At 41.8% G+C, this 19,579-nt stretch overlaps 1 protein-coding gene across 3 annotated transcripts in view; it reads left to right on the forward strand.

Annotated features, from left to right (window-relative positions):
• Positions 1-18,151, forward strand: part of LOC120545814 (cingulin-like protein 1) — a 67,839-nt gene extending 49,688 nt beyond the window's left edge. For all 3 annotated transcript variants that reach the window (XM_039780422.1, XM_039780423.1, XM_039780424.1), the window contains 15 exons: positions 44-142; positions 1,120-1,296; positions 1,386-1,487; positions 2,607-2,665; positions 4,490-4,637; positions 4,721-4,825; positions 6,474-6,626; positions 7,428-7,595; positions 8,599-8,772; positions 9,647-9,736; positions 9,860-9,943; positions 10,945-11,063; positions 11,840-11,948; positions 13,803-13,966; positions 15,224-18,151. In XM_039780422.1, coding sequence (XP_039636356.1) covers positions 44-142; positions 1,120-1,296; positions 1,386-1,487; positions 2,607-2,665; positions 4,490-4,637; positions 4,721-4,825; positions 6,474-6,626; positions 7,428-7,595; positions 8,599-8,772; positions 9,647-9,736; positions 9,860-9,943; positions 10,945-11,063; positions 11,840-11,948; positions 13,803-13,966; positions 15,224-15,332 — 1,860 coding nt within the window. In that variant the 3' untranslated portion in view covers positions 15,333-18,151. The remainder of the gene's footprint in view (positions 1-43; positions 143-1,119; positions 1,297-1,385; positions 1,488-2,606; positions 2,666-4,489; positions 4,638-4,720; positions 4,826-6,473; positions 6,627-7,427; positions 7,596-8,598; positions 8,773-9,646; positions 9,737-9,859; positions 9,944-10,944; positions 11,064-11,839; positions 11,949-13,802; positions 13,967-15,223) is intronic.
• Positions 18,152-19,579: the final 1,428 nt, after the last annotated feature.

The following is a 19,579-nucleotide window of genomic DNA, read 5'->3' on the forward strand; positions in this document are numbered from 1 at the left end:
GGAGGTATAAAACCACTGTTGTGTTGTTTTGATTTCTTTACAGTGGGGTGTTGTTGACAGCCCCCCCAGGGTGTTCAACAGTCCATACGCCACGGCCACCTCCATGGATTACAACCCCATGTCCCGAATGTCTGAGTTCAAGGTTTGTAGTGGAAAAACTTTCTTATTTCTATATCTTACTTTCTTATTTTTATATCTTATATAGCTTATTTTGTTTGTTTTAGTTCTTTAGGTTTAATAAATGCTCCTATTGTCAAATAAACAACGAAACCCTTCAAATGCTCAAATTTTGAACTGAAACCAATGTTTTGTCCAAAAATTGCTTGTGACCGGGAGGTCGTCGGTTCAATCCCTAGACCGACCGGATAAAGTCTGGGTGGGGAAAGTGAAAGAGCAGCGCTTTTTCCCTCCCTCATTACCACCACTGAGGTGCCCTTGAGCAAGGCCCTTAAAGGAATATGCCACCGTTTGTTGAAATTGGGTTATTCACCGTCTCCTCTATATTTATATAGATGGGCAAACGCATTTTGGTCTCAGTGCATGCATTGTCTTAGTCCGGCGGTGCCGTGGCTAGCTTAGCTTAGCGTAATGAATGGAAGTCTTTGTGACCGTGTAGCATGTCGTGAGTAAAAGTGACCCAACAACAACAAAAACGAAACCTATTAACGAGTAAAAATAGCAACGCACATTGAAGAATAGGCAGTTTTCTAGTCTGATATTTACTAAGCTAAGCTAGCTACGGCACCGCCGGACTAAGACAATGCATGCACTGAGACAAAAATGTGTTTGCCCACCTATATAAATATAGAGGAGACGGTGAATAACCCAATTTCAACAAACGGTGGCGTATTCCTTTAACCTCCAACCGCTCCAGTGGAGCTGCTCAGTGGCCAGCAGGTCAGACTGTGGTTGTACGGCAGATCAGACTGGGCTGGTATGAATGTGTGCAACTGTGTGAATGTGATCAGGGCATTCCTGCAAAAGAGAGGCTGCCTATCAGTGAACCTTCCCTGAATAAATAAATTGTGAGCTTCCAGGGCTGATCCCAGTCCCCGGAGGCTGACTGTACCCAGGTACTGACCCTCCTCTGTGTCCCCCCTCTACCTCCACCATCTTCAGGGTCAGGGTGGACTGTCTCCTTCCACCTCAGAGATGAACATGTACAGCTACAACAGTCGCAGCACCAGTCCAGTGGGCATGGGCATGGGCATGGCCACATCCACCCTCATCAACTCCCGCCCCCGATTCTCCGCCTACGACACTCTGGTGAAGAGGAGGGCCGAGGTCAACAACCCCGTACGTTATCTCACACGCACACTCTTTCATCAGGTCAACACTTTATAATGTTTTTTTCCAATGATTAAATGTCTATTTTGTTGCTTCAGGTGGTACCGACCCACTACAGCATGCGCTCTGCCACTCTGGGGGCACCCAATAAAAAGGACTACATAGAGGAGTTGACCAAACAGCTGGATGCCTGCCAAAAGGTAGGCCTCACCTGATTCATTTTGGGGTTCATACATTACATTATATTATATTCAATTTTGCTTATCCAGAGTGCATTCAAAGTGCATAGGTGCATTCATCCGTGAAGGTACAAACAGAACAGAAAGAATCACAAAGAAAAAGTACATTAGCTTAAAGGAACACGCTGACTTATTGGGACTTTGTCTTATTCACCGTATCCAGTTAGATAAGTCCATACATACCCTTCTCATCTCCGTGCGTGTTGTAACTCGCTTAGCACAGATCCGGGAGGTAACCATCTAGCCTACTGCTCCCAATGACTATTATTTTGTCCTAAGTGACAAAATAACCCCAACATGTTCCTGTTTACCTGTTGTGATTTGTATAGTCACAGCGTGTACAAATAACAAGGTCATATGAGACACAGCCGTCTTCTAACCGTATACATACTGGGAACTATATTCTCAGAAAGGCGAAGCACTGCTACTTCTGATACTTGGGCAGAGTGATATGCTCGCAGCACCTGAGAAGCCCCGTAGTTAGGAGCAGAGAGTAGCAGTGCTTCGCCTTTCTGAGAATATAGTTCCCAGTATGTATACGGTTAGAAGACGGCTGTGTCTCATGTGACGTTGTTATATGTACACGCTGTTACTATACAAATCACAACAGGTAAATAGGAAAATGTTGGCGTTATTTTGTCACTTATTGGGAGCAGTAGGCTAGTTGGAACCGGTTACCTCCAGGATGTGTGCTAAGCTAGGCTAGTGGTGGGTGCGTCAGACAGAGTTACGACACGCACGGAGATGGGAAGGGTATGTATGGACTTATCTAACTACAAAGTCCCAATAAGTCGGCGTGTTCCTTTAAAAAGAGCCAAACTACAAAGTGCAATTTTGATTTATTTATCCATCATCCTCTCAGCTAAGGTACAGTCAGAAGAGATGTGTTTTTAGCCTGCGGCGGAAGAGGTGTAGACTTTCAGCCGTCCTGATGTCAATGGGGAGCTCGTTCCACCATTTAGGAGCCAGGGCAGCAAGCAGTCGGGATTTTCACACATACACATGTAATTGTGCTGTAAGAATAAAGTTTGTTACCATATGTAAGACAATATTTTGATGGTGTGTGTGTGTTCTCTTCAGCGTAACCAGTTCCTGGAGGCAGAGAGTGTGGAGATGGAGAAGGAGAGGAACCAGATAAGGTCAGTCATGATGCAATTTTTCTTTGCTTGCTTTCTTTTTCATTTGGTTCTTTTTTTGCTGTTTTGTTTTCCTGCTTTCCTTCAACTTTGGTCTCGTTTTTTTGTCTTTTAAAGAGTACCTGCGAAACTTTTTTGTTGAGGCTTTGTCGTGTCCTTGCAGTAATGTAAGATGGACTCAAGGTTTGGTCGGTACAATGTGACATCACTGGTGTGTGTGTGTGGTTGTGTGACAGATTGGAAACCTTTAACCAGAATAATTCTAATTGGTACAATGATGACTTTCAGTTTAAATACTGCTTAAACAAATGATCTAACATTCTTTAAATGCAAGTTTTTAACTTAACACTGAGCTGAAAGTCATTGTTTGACTGGCCTTTTCTAATTGGAATTTAAAGACTTTGTCTTGTAACCACACCCCCAAGTGATGTCACAGTGTACTGACCACACCCTCAGTTCACCTCTACTTCACTGCAGCCCGGTGAGAACAGGGTTCACAGCAGGTTTTAAAGGGGACATATCATGCAAAACAAACCGCACTTTTTCCTTGATTGTGTACACATATTTGGGTATGTAGAGTACTTACCAACCCACAAACAATTCATTGATTCAACAAGCCGTTTAGATTTGGCTTCCCTTCCTATATTCTGCGATATATTGCAATGTATTACCTTTTTTCCAACTTCAAATTTTTCCCAATTTCAAATGATGTACCCAAAGGAAAATTTTGTCAACATCTGTTTTATCTGAAAAGATACATTTCTCTGTCTGTTCATCTCACTTCAATTTTATTGCTGCAAAATGGGATTGTCAAGCAGACAAACTGACCAACACATATATCATAAAAGATTGATACTTGGCGTCTATGTCTATACAGTATTGCCACGAAAAATATCGCGATACTATGCTGTATCGATTTTTTTCCCCCACCCCTAATCTCCACCCACGGCTAGAGAACTGCCTTTGCAAAGGTGCGCCATATTTTTCTCGCAAGCCAGACTGGCCTTTATGGGAGGGGGGTGCGTACAGAAACAGGCACTAAAACAGAGTATTTCAGACAGAGCGTGAATACAGGTGTATTCAGACAGACAGTATGAGAAAATAAGGGTGTTTTTTAACATAAAAAAGAAGTTACAGCAGTAACTCTGAGGACCCCCCCTGTTGAAGATCTCTGTTGTGTAGAAACCCAAAATACAAGAATGGACCTGAAAATGAGCATAAAATGTGTCCTTTAAGTCACCCTGAAACTCCTGTCGTTCCTTGACTTCACTCCTCTCTGTCATCTAATGCTTTGGCTGCATTGAACGTGTAACATATGCGGATCGATCGCGGAGCGGAATGTGGACTTTTAACTGGCTACACCTGCCGCGCACACACACGGCGCAGAAGTGTGAGTCACAGGCGAGACGGAGAGGTTTTTTGCTTTAGGATTGTTGGTGTTTCTTCAGTTTGTGGAGCCGGCACAGCTCTGTGGAAGTTCACTCTACTGTCAGCTATCGGTAGTTTAATTTAAAAGAATTATAGACACTTTATGATCCATTTCTGCGTACACAATCAATGAAAAAGTGCGGTTTGTTTTGCACGTCTCGTGTAATAAATATAAATAGAAGACTGTTCTATTTTTATGCTTGCAGAGCAGATCTCCTCAAAGCATACGCACCACTACGCGCTGCTCTCATGTGTGGTGTGGCCAGTTTCATTGATTATAGGGGAAGCTGGTGTTGGAACATCCGCTCTGCATAACGTTACGCGTGCAATGTCAGCGGCCCATCAGTGTATAAGCTAGAGTTTGACACATCCCAGTCTGATAACCGTCTCTGTGTGAAGGTTTGAGATGCGCGGCCTGCTGGTGAACAACGAGGACCTGCTGAGGACCAACACTCAGCTGACCAACGAAATGAAAAGGATGCGAGAGCAGATGATAGAGATGGAGAGAGAGAACCAATCCATGGGCGAGAGATACCGAGAGATGGAGGTGCGAGCAGATGGGTGGATTCACGGATAGAATGATACTCTCGTTATCCATGTGCTTGCATGACTGACTCTTTTCTCGTGCAGATTGAGGTGAAGCAGGCCAGGGACATGATGGTGGAGGCCAACACTCAGGAGTACGCCTTCAATTACCTTCAGCAGTCCCTCAACAACAAGATCCAGGACACCGAGGTAAACAGCAGCTTCTAAAATCCCAAAGAAAAACACTCTCTTCTCCCACATTTCCTCTCATTTTTCACTGTCACACAATGACCAAAAAGCTGCAACTGCAGTCTGTTGCACTAGGGATCACATTAGACATAAAAAACAAAACATGTTGCCTGGTTTTTGAAGGTTACTGTGGATGCAGAAACATATTTTCACTGTTGTGTAAAAGCCATGTATCTCCAAAACCTGCAGCTTAGAAAAACAGACCTGTTTTTAGCTTTGCGAAAGTGCATTTGTGGGACAATAAAGTGAGACTTTCTTGACTTGCAAAATGATCTTTTAAACTGATGAACATCACATGTGTAAATTCATGGCCCAATTCAGATGGGACAGTAAGTGGCAAAAATGAGCTGCCCACAGAGCTGGTAGCTCTGTAGCTCGGAGGAGAGCCGAGTTCTGACTGACTGGAGGTCAGCGGCTTCAGGCAGGTAAGGGGGGGCCTCCAAAGACCAACTGCTTGCGCAGCGCCTGGTCTCTGCCCGAAGCCGCTGGCATCCAGCAGCCTGGAGCAGAAGCTCCGACTGGCTCAGCTCCGAGCTCCAGAGCTGCCCAGCTGTCTCCTCCGTTGGAGGAGAACTGAACTTAAAGACTCGACATGTGTTCTACTTATAAACTCCTCTAAGGATGTTTCGGGACCTCACTCATGACGTCATCATGAACTCACAGCTGATTGGTCATTAGTTGATCAGTTCTTTTGATGTTTCATAGAAGGCTTTGATGACAATTCCAAGACCTTTTAATTATTAATTATTAGTACTGGTTAGCTGATTGGATAAACCATCTGTCTATCACCACCTATGTTGGTGGTGATAGACAGATGGTTATCAGATCAAACTCTTGCCGAAACCAGTTGGGTGAAGAGCAAAAGCATCTTTTCCTCCGAGAAAAGCCTCCAGTGCCGTTTTTTTGCTCTTCTTTCGATGAAGGAATACTCTCTAATTTGGATAAAACTTGCGCAATAGCTACGCTCATCTCATCCTTGGAAGCCGCCACGTTGTTTAGACTGAACAGTCGCTTCTCGTTGCGTCGCGCCTAAACCCGCCTCAAAACCAACGCCGATTGGTCGGTCGTTTGGCGAACGGCATCCAAATGTTCTCTATCTCAAGATGCCAGACTGATCTGCGAGTGGAAAACTGGAGCTCGCCAGATCAGGACGGTCTCACGAGGCTACCACTTTCATGCAGTTTGACAGGATGCTGCAACTAGTCCAAATCAATGTAATTACCAAATAAACAAAAACAAACCCACGATGATCACAAAGCAATCAAAATCACAAATAACACTTACACAGTACACACGCACGTTATATGTAAGTAATTAATCATTAATCAACATTTCTGTAAATGCGCCAGCGTTAGCCAGTCAGCTAATTTTCAACTGTAGTCATAGTATGCATGTCTTTATGGTGGGAAGAAACCGGAGCACCCAGAGGAAACCCACGCATATGAGGAAGCAGAGCTCTGAACTGTGTGTGTGTGTGTGTGTGTGTGTGTGTGTGTGTGTGTGTGTGTGTGTGTGTGTGTGTGTGTGTGTGTGTGTGTGTGTGTGTGTGTGTGTGTGTGTGTGTGTGTGTGTGTGTGTGTGTGTGTGTGTGTGTGTTCGTGGTGTTCAGGCGAACCTGGAGAAGCAGACGCAGCACGCCAAGACGCTGTCGGAGAAGTTGTGGCTGGTAGAGAGACAGCTGGAGGAGATGGAGGTGGACAGAGACACCAGAGACAAGAGGTCATCTGACCTCAACAGCTCCATCCAAAGACTGGAGACAGAGGTACAGAGACAGAGATGCTCTCACTAGATATTTTACAGGGAACTTTCATAAGTCTGTTTAAACCTAAGTCCATATTCAGAAAAAGGCTCAGAGAGAAGAGACTCGCTGTGCTTGGACTAAAAAAATCTTGAAGTATTTAAATGTTTTCATTTATATAAGCAGATACCATAAACCAAACTCATCATGGGGGACACTTTTTTTAAAGATTATTTTTGAGGGGGCTTTTTCCCTTTATTACAAGTGACAGTGGATAGACAGGAAAGGGGGGGGAGAGATGGGGGATGACACGCAGCAAAGGGCAGCAGGTCATCAATAAGGTGGATAAAATGACTGATAATGATATAGTAAGAAAATAAAATCACTTTACTGTAATGCAGCCTTTAAAACCAGGAAACGACAACACATACTTGTCATACTGCAATATTAAGATATCCCAAATTTAAGACGATATGCATATTGATATCGATATATTGCCCAGCCCTAGGCTGATGTTCTTTTCTTTTTTGCAATGATTTGTTTTGTTATATACCAATACCCCTTAAACAATTAGCAGTATGATAGCATCAGCATTTTTGTTTGTAAAATTAGAACTCCAAATACAAATATTCACAGTGGTTATCAGCTTCCGTACTTAAGTCCAAACTGCTTGTGGTCACCAAAAAGAGCTCCTATAAAGGATGCTAATATGATTATTTAAGTTATTTGGAGCTGACCTGGTAAAGCCAGGTAAGCCCAGATGTGTGTTATGTACCTACAGATGTATATGTGTGTGTGTGTGTGTGTGTGTGTGTGTGTTTGCAGCTGGCGGAGGCCCTGCAGGTGTCCACGCAGGCTACAGCCGAGCTGAGCCTGCAGCAGAAGCTGCGGGAGGACGGGCAGCTACGGGTGGAGGAGCTGGAGGAGTCTCTGCTGGAGAAGGAGCAGGAGCTGCAGAGACTGCAGCTGCTCGTCAGCAGGCTGCAGGGAGAGGTACGCTCACTGATCCAGTACTAGCCATTTCACACGAACATGTTAACCATTAGACGGTTAAAAAAGGGCTGCATCCAAATATATTCGACTGTTTGGGTGTTGGTCGGGTAGGCATTCGATTTTCTATTTTGAGATTCAAATAGTCTCGCATTGCCAGACCTTCCTCCACAGCGCTGCAGAGGAAGGTCTGGCTACTGCACACAGCGTTCCGGGATTGTGGGCATCTCTTTAAACCAATCACAATCGTTTTGGGCGGCGCTAAGCACCCGCAGATATGCTTTGATGGAACATGAGTACGTTCAAAGGTTGTTTTAGTCGTGTGACAGAAAACTCAGATTGGACAGATAGTCTAGCTAGCTGTCTGGATTTACCCTGCAGAGATCTGAGGAGCAGTTAACCATAGTCCTCACAAATCCACCGGAGGTTAGAACGCCAACACAGAGAAAGAGGAAGGTACCTGAACAATCCTGGAAGTGGAACAACGTTGATATACAGTAGACAACCAATCATGTAACTGGCGGTCAGACTTGTCGGTGTGATTTGAGGCGGTGTGAGAGTCCCGAACAGGACACAGGAAACATTACGGCCTCTATCGCTGCCACAAGAAAGTTTTAAAACCCCAAACACAAGCCCTGAACTGCCCCGGGAGTTTGTGGACCGGCTGACTGTCTCCATGCAACAACAAAGCACAAGTCGCTTTTGCTCTCTTCTTTTTCTCTTTCTCCGGGAAATGTAGATGCCTTCAAGTGCGTTCGGAAATGTCAAGATCTATAAACGATCTGGCGGGAAACAATAATTGTGAAATATAAAGTCTACAGTACTTGTGCTACATTGGGGAAGAAGACGTCACACAAATGGGCCATAAGTGACACTCTCACCGCCCGCATGTGCCCTGAGTCCTGATCAGTCTCTTCCCCCCGAAAATAGCCGAGAACAGTTTTTGACGTGTGTGTGTGTGTGTCTGTGTGTCTGTGTGTCTGTGTGTGTGTGTGTGTGTGCGCAGGTCTCTGGTAAGCTGATTGATAAGGAGCAGACGCTGGAGGAGGAGATCCAGCTGAGAGAGAGGATCCAGCTGCAGTGTAAGCAGGCGGAGAGGATGGTGGACGACCTCCACATGGAGCTGCACAGCTCCAACCAGGCCAAAGATGACCTGGCCAAACAAGTCAAACAGGCTCAGGTAATAATAATAATAATAATAATAATAATAATAATAATAATAATAATAACAAAGCGTGATTTATGCCAAATATTGCGAAGGCCAAATTACCAAACTCTAGGCTTCAGAACGGCAGCCCACAAATGGGTGACGTCACTGCTGCTACGTCCATTATTTTTAGTCTATGGTTTTATATACTTGATACATTCATAGTTTGGGCTCTTCATGCAATTTGTTGACTGTATGAAGAATATAGAATATCAGACTTTTTCTTTAAATACATTCAACTGTATCTGTATTCAACAATCTAAATCTCAGCTACTGTATGAGCAGCATCAACACAAAAGTATATATTAGTATATCAACCTGTATGGGATTTTTAGACTGCTAACCATGCTGACAGTGACAAAAAAAAGAATCTAGAAGATAAAAAATGATTTTGGATTTGGGATAATTCATTAATAAAAACACACCTTATTTTAAATTCCTGTATGTTTCTTCCTTGAAGTAAACTCTTTTGTATTTCCAGCTGCAGATTAAACAGTATCCACAGTGTGTTTGCATACATGATGACCTAATGATTCAAACAGAGATGTCCATTTGAATTAATCAGTCATGCAAACCATCAGAGTTTGGGGTTAATGAGGTATTAATCATGCAAATCCTGTTTAGCAATCAGCGTGCTAATTCCATAATCCGAAATATTCATCATGCTGCTATTTCTGAAGATACTTAATCTGTGCCATTTCTAAATAACCTGAATGCGTTCTGCTGATGACAGACAGTTGACCTCAGATCAGTAGCTGCCTGAACAAAAAGTTTAGTTTACTTGTTTGGACGATGATTTATTAATTGTAAACTCTTCTCCTTCTTCTTCTTCTTCCTCTTCTTGCAGGAGAAGATGATCGACCTGGAGAGTGATCTGGAGGAGCTGCATGAGAGCGAGCAGAGATGGGCCGCTAAACACAAGAGAAGTATCGAACAGGTAAACACACACTGGAAACCGGAAGAAGTGAACTAACTGAAAAAAAAAATCTGTCACATCAACATCCAAGAGTGACTTTATTTGGAGAGTTATTAAGACGTGTGTGTGCTGTGTTTCTGTCAGACCGAGCAGCTTCAGCTGAAGCTGATTCAGGAGAAAGATCTCAACGACCAGCTGGAAACTGAGAAGGCCACCATGGAGAGACAGGTGTGTGTGTGTGTGTGTGTGTGTGTGTGTGTGTGTGTGTGTGTGTGTGTGTGTGTGTGTGTGTGTGTGTGTGTGTGTGTGTGTGTGTGTGTGTGTGTGTGTGTGTGTGTGTGTGTGTGTGTGTGTGTGTGTGTGTGTGTGTGTGTGTGTGTTTGTGCGTGTGTGTGTGTGTGTAGGCTTGTTTAACTATATTTGTGGGGTCCAAAAACCGGGAGTCCAGTATACTTGTGGGGTCCCGACAGCTTTGTGTGGCCAAAATGCACCCCACAACTTTAAAGGGCTGTTTGAGGGTTAAGACTTGGTTTTAGGATTAGGGATAGAATTAGGTTATAGTTAGGGTTAGGGTAAGGGTTAAGGTTAGGTATTTAGTTGTGATGGTTAAGGTTAGGGTAAGGGGCTATAGGGAATGCATTATGTCAATGACGGGTCCACACAAAGATAGAGCCACAAACCTGTGTGTGTGTGTGTTTGTATGAGAGCGTGTGTGTGTTCAGTTCTTTATGCCTACATTTAACAGTTAGGCCCTCTTTCTCAATACCTCTCTCCATTTCTCTGATATGATACACTGAGATACTAATATTTAAGTTTCTTTTGTTTGTTTTTAATCAGCAAAAGATTTACTAACCAGATTATTTTTTAAATGACCACGATATAGACACATTTTTAACAGGATTCTTAAATTGATAATACATTTGATCATTATTATGATTGTAAAAATCTACTTGTCAGTGCCCTCAGGTGGACAAACTGTGTATAGGAGACACTGCTTCTAAGCGTATATCTTTGATATACTGCTTGCTGTACTGCTATGTACACTGATATATCTGTGATAAGCTAATGTTTTAATGAACTGAACTGAACTGCATACAGTCAAGAACATGGTTTTAGAAGTTTCAGTATGAAAATAATCAACAATAGAGGAACAAACATAAATCAAGCAAAGTGCTTGTAATAGCTAATCTCTAATAAATCTCTCTCTCCCGCTCTCTCCCGGTGTGTAGCTGCGTGAGCTGCGTCTGGAGGTGGAGGAGCTTCACAGCTCCAGAGTTCAGGAGGACGTCATCTCCCGGGCGGAGAGCAGAGTCAAAGAGCTGGAGAACACTCTGAGGACAGAGGAGAGGTCCGTCACATTCACCCTTTTAAACAAACCTCCGTTCTACCACCGTCTGCAGGTGTAGTGCGACGTATCAGACGTAGGCACGAACGGGACGACAAGTTACAAAAAAGCGGCACCGGCTTGTACCGTGATATTGTGGGAGGCTAGTCACTGTTTGGTCTCTGCGTTTCACTCCCTTTTTTAATCAGGAACTGCTTAAACACACAGTGTAGGACAGGCACTCTACACACTTCTGTTTTGAACTGCTTTTCACTTTCTGATGTATCAGGAAATGTTCCCATCCTATGCTGATGTGCATACGTTTAATCATGGTAACCAAGTGATATATTGCATAAATATAGCATATGCATTGGATTTATTGTAGTTGAGCTTTTGAATTCATGTTAAAATCACATATCTACTAGACATATATAAGTCAATATATCAAGACATTCAACAACTACCACGGACATATGTACTGTACACTGTTATTACCTAATCAAGGCAGACCTATATGAGTAATTGGACTTGTAAACTGCCTTATATTTGCCATGGGTCGTTAAACAGACACATGATCAAAAACATTGCTGTGTTTTTTTGTAGGTTTTAGCTTCATTACTTCAAATCTTGCATAGTTTTTATATTTTATCAGCCAGAGTTATACATTGCAACATCACCTCAAGCATGTTTTAAAAGTCTGTTCATTGGTTTTTAATTTCAAAATGGACAGAATGTCTGCTTTATCAGGTGGAAATGTGCAGACACACAGGTATGTGCTAATGTGTTTGTGTTGTGTGCAGGAACAAGTCTGTTCTGACAAACACCATCAGTAAACTGGAGAGGAGGATCAACGAGCTGAGCGATCAGATGGAAGAGGAACACCGGATAGCTACAGAGCAGAAAGACCTGGTACGCACGCAGACACACACACACGTTTGTTTCACTATCTTTGTGGGGACCATCATTGACATAATGCATTCCCTGCCCCTTACACTAACCTTAACCATCACAACTGAATGCCTAACCTTAACCCTTACCCTCACTCTAATCATAACCTAATTCTATCCCTCATCCTAAAACCAAGTCTTAACCCTCAAACAGCCCTTTAACCTTGTGGGGTCCAGCATTTTGGGCTCCATAAGGCTGTGCAGACCCCACAAGTATACTGTATTCCCCGGTTTTTGGACCCCACGAATATAGTAAAACAAGCACACACACACACACACACAGACACATGACCCACATGCATTACACAGTATTGCAGAACATACTAATGTATATACTATGTGTTTAAGCTATTGGAATTAAGATTGTTGGTGTTAATGTCTGTAAGTCAGTATTACTGCTGCCTGCTGCGGCCAGGAAACTCTTACTTTTATTTTAATAAAACTTCTTTTTTTTTTCTTCTCAAGTTCAAGTATTTGAAGTGGTATGAAATAAAAATGAATCAATTTAAAATATAAATCCGAGCCATAGGAAGAAAACTGCTGTACTTGTATTATCCTAGTTTAGGACATGTATATTTGACATGTAGAGATACTAGATGATAACCTCTTTTATTGATGTATTGCTTTGAAATTAATCATGCCGACCCATTTTTTTGACTAAATATCGATAAAGTTTCACTTAGAGCCCAGCTCTCTTTTTCATATATATATATATTTTTTTCTATTCAGGACATTCCCTTATTTTGAATATTTGCAGTTTGATTTGTTTTTGGATATTCTTCTTCATCTTTTAGGGCTTTTCTTGAACATTCAGTTTGCGTAACTCTTTTGGACACAGTTCTCTTGGACTTTTCCGACATTTTCCCTGTGAAATGCTACAACTTTATTAAAACCCTTAAAGGAAATTGGTTTCCAGGCATAAAGCTTTAACAGTGTGGTTCTGCAGGTAAAAAAAAAAAACATTCATTTTCTCCAAAAGGATTTGGATTATTAGCCATAATGTCTAAACCATGCGAGGTATACTGACCCCGAGCTGTGAAATTGTGAAAAGAAGGTTTCTGCTCCTGTAGAAGCCACACGTCTGAAAGAAATCAACCTTGTTTTGAGAAAAACATCTTTCATTCGGTCTCATGGAGAAGTACTACACTACCGAGGCTACAGCCCCAAATGTTTAATGGATAGCCCCGGATCTCCCTCCCTCTCTCTCTCTCTCTCTTTTTTATTTTTTTTTTATTTATTTTTTTGCAAAAATAAGTAGAAATAGAATTAAAAAGCCCCAGAATGACACATGCAAATTAAGAAGAAAAGTTTTTGTAGAACTCATGGTAAAACTGTAACTTTGTCAAGTTTATTTTTCCGAGGCAAATAGAACGGGCAGCTACGTGCGGGGTCTGACCGTGCTGTATTTGTTGCTATCACCTAGCAACCGTCTCTACTAGGGCTTGTGGCGATAACCGCATCACCGCAATACCGGCGGTGACCTGCCAGTACCGCGGCGATGACATCATCACCGCATATTTTTTGCGGAAGTTACAGGAGAACAGATATTGTGTGATATGAAATATAATGAAGCAATAATCATTCATCCTAGCATATCCTAGCCGTTCAAAAAGTGGGCGCTCACTGTTGAGCTCTATTACCACCCAGCTCACATTGAATTCACTGGTGACAACGAACAGCAACAAGCAATAGTCGAGGACATGTTTGAAGCGTTTGTTGATGCATTTGTTTTTGTGTCTCCGATGTTACTGTTAATAACATGTCCGCCCAGTCCTGTCTGTCCAAACTAAGCGTAGCTCTGTGATTGGTCCTCCAGATGACCCAGAGGATGCGCTCTCTGAAGCGCCAGCTGAACGAGGCGGAGGAGGAGACGAGCAGGAGGGAGGCGCAGTACCGCCACACCCAGAGAGAGCTGGCCGAGGAGAGGGAGACCAACAGCCGGCTGCAGAGGCAGCTGCTCGACCAACACCTGCAGACAAAGTACGCGCTCTGAAGCCGCCAGCACGCGATCCGCGGGAAAAACCGCTCTGCGCCGGCCGTTTTATTGTTTTCCTATGGGGGGGGGGGTGGTGGTGCCGCAGCCCAACTAGGCACTGCCGGCGAGCGCTGCGCTCAAAGTTCAAATTATTTCAACTTTGACCTCGTTGTCGCTGACCTTTTCACGCCGCAACCAACCAATTCCAGAAGCAATGATGACTACCTTGCGCCCTACCTCACAGTTTGGCCATGGATCATGTGTAGGCTGGCTTGATACACACACACACACACACACACACACACACACACACACACACACACACACACACACACACCAACACGGTCTCAAGGCAGTTTGTGAAATGGTCACATTATTTTTTATCTATTGAGTCGTGTTCACAGGGAAGTTTTTTTCGTGGGGGCCAGCACGAAATGGTCTATACGGAGATTAACGGGGAAAGCAAACGCCACACCCCGGGGGAGGACGCCTCACACGCCGGGAGACAGCCGCGGGGAACGCGCGACAATAACTGCACAGTTAACGGGGAAACAAAACGCCAAAAGGCGGGACGCAATCCCCGGCCTCCGGGGTGAAAGTCCAGAATTGGTTGACCCATCCACCACCCCAACCAACCTCCTTACGCGGATTTTTGGCATTTCATACTACTCGCTACCGTAGTCGTGCTGTGACCACAACATATGCTTCCCATTTAAATACATTAGTTTACATTTTTGTGCTGGCCACCACGAAAAAAAATTAGAAAAACGTCCCCGTGAACACGAATCGATAGATTAAATAACGTGACCATTTCACGAACTGCCGTGAGACTGGGTTGCACACAAACACACACACACACACACACACACACACAAATGGACAGGTCGGAAATCAGAAGGGGAATTTAACACTCACCCCGATGGCTTTGTTGTGCATTGATTTTCTCTCAATGACGCATCATTTGGCATCGGTATGGTTGCTATGGTTACGAGTAGTTGACGTCACCTGCCAACCGAAGTGATTGTGGTTTTAGATTATTTTTTGGGGCTTTTTTTTGGGGGGGCTTTATCTGATAGAACAGCTGAAGACAGGAGAAAGAGGGGGGGGGGGATGACATTTTTCTGTAGCCACGGCATAAAGAAACATGCAGATTAGTTGCCACTACGTTAAAAGGCACAAATACATGTACAGTCTGTCACAGTTACGTTATTTTCATGGCACAAAATAACCCAGCATGTCTGTCTGTCACGTCTCTCCGACAGGCGTAAGGAGACTCTGACGATCCGTCAGACTCTGGACAACCTGAAGTTGGACCTGAGCATCGACGACGAAGATGACGATCATCTCACAAACAATGTCTCCAAAGTGTAAACCCTCACACTCCACGCCTTCTTTACACTGACAGTGCAGTTAGGGCGTGTGGTGACATGTGGGACTTTCTCTAAACCTGGCACACCCACTTTACTACAGTCATAGACCGGAGGCATCTGCAGGTTGAACAAGACTACATCCATTCTGACAGAAAAGAAGCATAAATGCTCAGTGTTGGGAAGGTTACCTTTTGAAATGTAATAGGTTTAAAGATGACTAGTTAACCTGAATTTGTGGACACAGAATTCCCACCGAATTACACATTTTTAAAAAGATAAAATACAACTCAGAATGTTAACACATCTCCACCCCCTGCAGAAAAACAGTCTGCTAAATTCTGCAGATTTTCATTCTGGATCTCCGCTGAAAACTGTAAAAAAAAAAAAAATCTAATAAAAAAAGAAGCAGATTCCGTTTGGGTCTGGTAATAGGTACCGTTACTATTTGAATTACTTTAATAAAGTAATGTAACATATTACAATTGATTACTTTTTGATTACTTGTCTAAACAAATGTTTGAAGGCAAGGCAGACTGTGGCAGTTTTCTACAAATCGCTTTCTCACTCATTGTCTCTGTTGCCATCTCAAAGGAAAGAACGGTGCTGCTTATGCTGAGATAGCAGGAGAGCCATCTTGTCAGTGGACAGTAACCGTAAACTTTATTCCTCCGTATTGTTTTTTGTCACAATGTCACACTGATCATGTGTGATGTAAATTAGAGGCAGAGTCGCAAAACGGTCGGCTGCATTGCTGAAAAACAACTAATAATGTTTAAATGTACAAACAAGCTTATTTAAAAATTGAAAATAGCATATCTATGATCCTCACTATTAGGCTTTGGGGTCACTCGCAGACAGTTCGAGAAACGGATTTGAATTTTAAACTAAAAACATGATATTTTACCAAATCTGTGAGGCATACTGATCTACAGTATATTCTCTATATATTCTCTATAATTAGGAATTACAAATGCCAAAGAGCAGTGTAGAGAGATCTCCTGGTGGACTCAGGCCCGTTGTCAGTGTGACACATCGTTGCACCTTCCAACGCTGAAGTCAAATGCCTCTTTTGACATGTTGAACGTCACCGCTCTTCTTTTCTATTACATAGAATATTACATACAATCATATTCGGCTTGTTTGCCAAAGAAAGTTAATGTACAGAAGTTTGGTGCAGTCAGATGCTGACAGACATAACAGAAAAATGTACTAGTGACTTAAATTCGTGAACTTATAGTTACGTGATTAGGATTTGCATTAAGGTGCATTGTAGTTTTTTTTATGTGTTCTTGTAGTTGCTGTTAAAATGAGCTTTAAACAGCCTGATGTACATTTTGGAGCGTGAATTTCCAATTGCACAAAAAGCGCTATGGCCTTAAAGTCTGAACGGATACTTTAACTCCGACACACTTCATTTTAGAAAAGAAAGTCAGACACTCAAAGAATCGCTGGTTCTTGGTAAATTTGACAAACTTCTCTGATTTTGCAGCGTTTGTTTTTATTTGCTGGAGCTTTGGTTTTAGTGCTTTTTATAAGGAGGGATTTCCCATGTTTGGTTTAGCGTGTTTGTAACGCATTTATCTGCAGTATTTGAACATATTTCACGCTGGTTGTTGACATATTACACGGTAATGACACATAACTGCAGAGGAGGGATCTTTGGATGTGATTTTAGCCGTTTTTGATTCATACACAAAAAAAACGATTAAGAGTTAAGAAAAGTAAGAGATTATTTATATTTTTGTGTTTGTTATTTTTATGATTCAAAGATTTGTTGAATTTTCTGTATTTTTCCAATTACTTGTGGGGCAAAAAACTATTTTAGAGAATGAAATGTATGATTTTAGAGTTTAGTTTCTGGTATTTAGGAGGCTTGCTGCTGTATTGAGGAACTTACTGTGCCTCTCACATACAGTATCTGTTCATGAGTTAAGCTTTAAGGGATAAGATTTTAAGTGTCGGTAAAGAAGACCAAAAAGAAAATCTCACTTCACAAATGGCGTTAATGTGCATCTTTGTTAATTGTATTTTATCGAAATTAACACAAATAATAAAGAATGTTTACTTAAATAGTTTTTGAATGTTTAAAAGTGCAACCGCTAAGACGTTTTAGCTCTCAGAAGTAAAATAAATAATGAATACAGTTGGGTTCAAAGATGTGTGTTAATGCAAAGTGAGAAAGAGGCAAAGTTTATATGCTATGTGGTTTTCTGTACCATCCTCTGTTAAATGTTCTGTATACTCTTGTTTTTGAAGAAAAAAACAGACGGAATATAAACATGGCTGGGTTGTTAAATTTCAATAATCAGTAAAAAAGAATTAGAAATTATTCTCAAATATTGAGTATGGCCAAAAAGTTCAATACTTTAATTTGAAGGAAAATTCTCCCTTCTGATTGAGTTGGGAGTAAATTGAACCCAGCCCTGTTCTAACAGTCCTCTGCATGTTCCCTGCTTGAAGAAGGTCGGTCAAATGCATGTAGCTAATATTCAGATACAGTTTGACTTCTCTGTTATGTTTACATTTGTTGGTGTATTTTGCTTTTTTTTGGAAACAGGAACATAAATCACATGACATTTTCATGTTAGCTGTTGGGAATGTGTACTACAGTGTCACTGGTGTTTTTTTGAGTTCATCTTTCTCATAACAAAAAGTGACGGTGTCTACAGATATGTAAAAAGAAATAGATTTCATTGACTTATTTTTATAACTTCAAATTCTACCGGTTCTGCTGTTCTCTCTGTATTTATTTTTCACATTCTCTCTTTTGGTGAGAAGTTTCTTAGTACAAAATGCAAATAAATTCTTCTCCACTGTGAATTCCTGGTATCGTTCGTGTTTTTTTTAAGGAAAAATCTGTTATACAAACAATATCTGGCACAGCTGTTAATGATATACTGTTTTGCCTATTCTCTAAATGTAGATGAAAAACCATCACATACTTTTTTCAGACGATTGTCTAAAATCATTCGAGCAATTGCACAAAACCACTACTTGAAATCACAAATAAGGCATTGTGCGGGAAAACTTAGACTGATGCTCATTAAAGGAACATACAAGTGGTGTTGCATGTTTTAGCCAGTTTACTATAAATACATTAACATCACAATACTCATTTTGCAAAGATGCTATTGTGTTTTAGCTTTTCTCAAGTGTCCACTACTTTTTATGATCATGAATGGAAATAAATGGCTGCCTTAAACAGTAGAAAAACTGTATAACATCTTGGGGGTTTGCAAAATAATTTGTAATTAAGGATTGAAAACTTGCAAACACACTGGTGTGGCCCTTTAAGTTCAACATGTCCTCATTCCTAGACGACACACTAGGCTGATTGCCAGTGACTCCCAAAACGACATATGATGTTTTATTCAACGTTGTGAAACGGAGTTGGACAGTCTACAGCCGTTTCCAGCAGCCTTCAGTGTGAACAGGAAGTCACAGAAACACTCACATCCTGTTAGGTCCAATTCCGATTTCTTAAAATGTTGTCAGACCCATATGTCAGCTTGTACGCAGTTTCCACTTGTGCGTATTATGACAGAGTAGCTGTTAAAATGGTATGCAGGTGATCTGTTGCTGATGTGAGGATAACAAAGACATTTATATGGAATGGGTAAAAGAAATGGCTACATTTTAATAAATTTCAAACACCGATTGATAGAGGAGGTTAGAGTCTACCAAAGATGTATAATTACTATGCTTTAACTTAAGGCATGTGGTCCGCTGGTCACTTCCTCCTGAGAGAGCCCCACCCTGGTATTGAAAAAAGTCATAGTATAGTATGTCAAAAAAAGTGATATAAAAGCAGCTCATCTGCTAGAGCGTGTGCCCGATGTAAAAAGGCTCACTACTTGCCGCAGCAGCTGCCAGTTCTATACTTGCTTAGTATAGTAAGTCAAAAAAAGTTATACAAAAGTCATGGTATAGTATGTTGAAAAAAGTCATAGTATGTTATATATCCTCCCCAGGACATTTTGAGCTTCAAAAACTTAATTTCCTGCATTCTGATACATTTTCAGGCACACAAAATTCTGCAGGCGAAAATTTAGATGTAATGGTATGAAATGCAGTTAGGGAAGGGGGCTTTCACATCTGACAACAAAGTCCACTTCATTTGAGTATGAATAGGGCATAACAGTATATTTTTCCCAAGGAGCACGTTTTGCTCCTCAGTTGAAAAATGTAGGAGTGACTTACTTAAGATAACTGCAATTGCTGTTGTAGCTAATTTTTACAATAATACAA

Source organism: Perca fluviatilis, chromosome 17 (assembly GCF_010015445.1).
Source record: "Perca fluviatilis chromosome 17, GENO_Pfluv_1.0, whole genome shotgun sequence".
Taxonomy (NCBI): domain Eukaryota; kingdom Metazoa; phylum Chordata; class Actinopteri; order Perciformes; family Percidae; genus Perca; species Perca fluviatilis.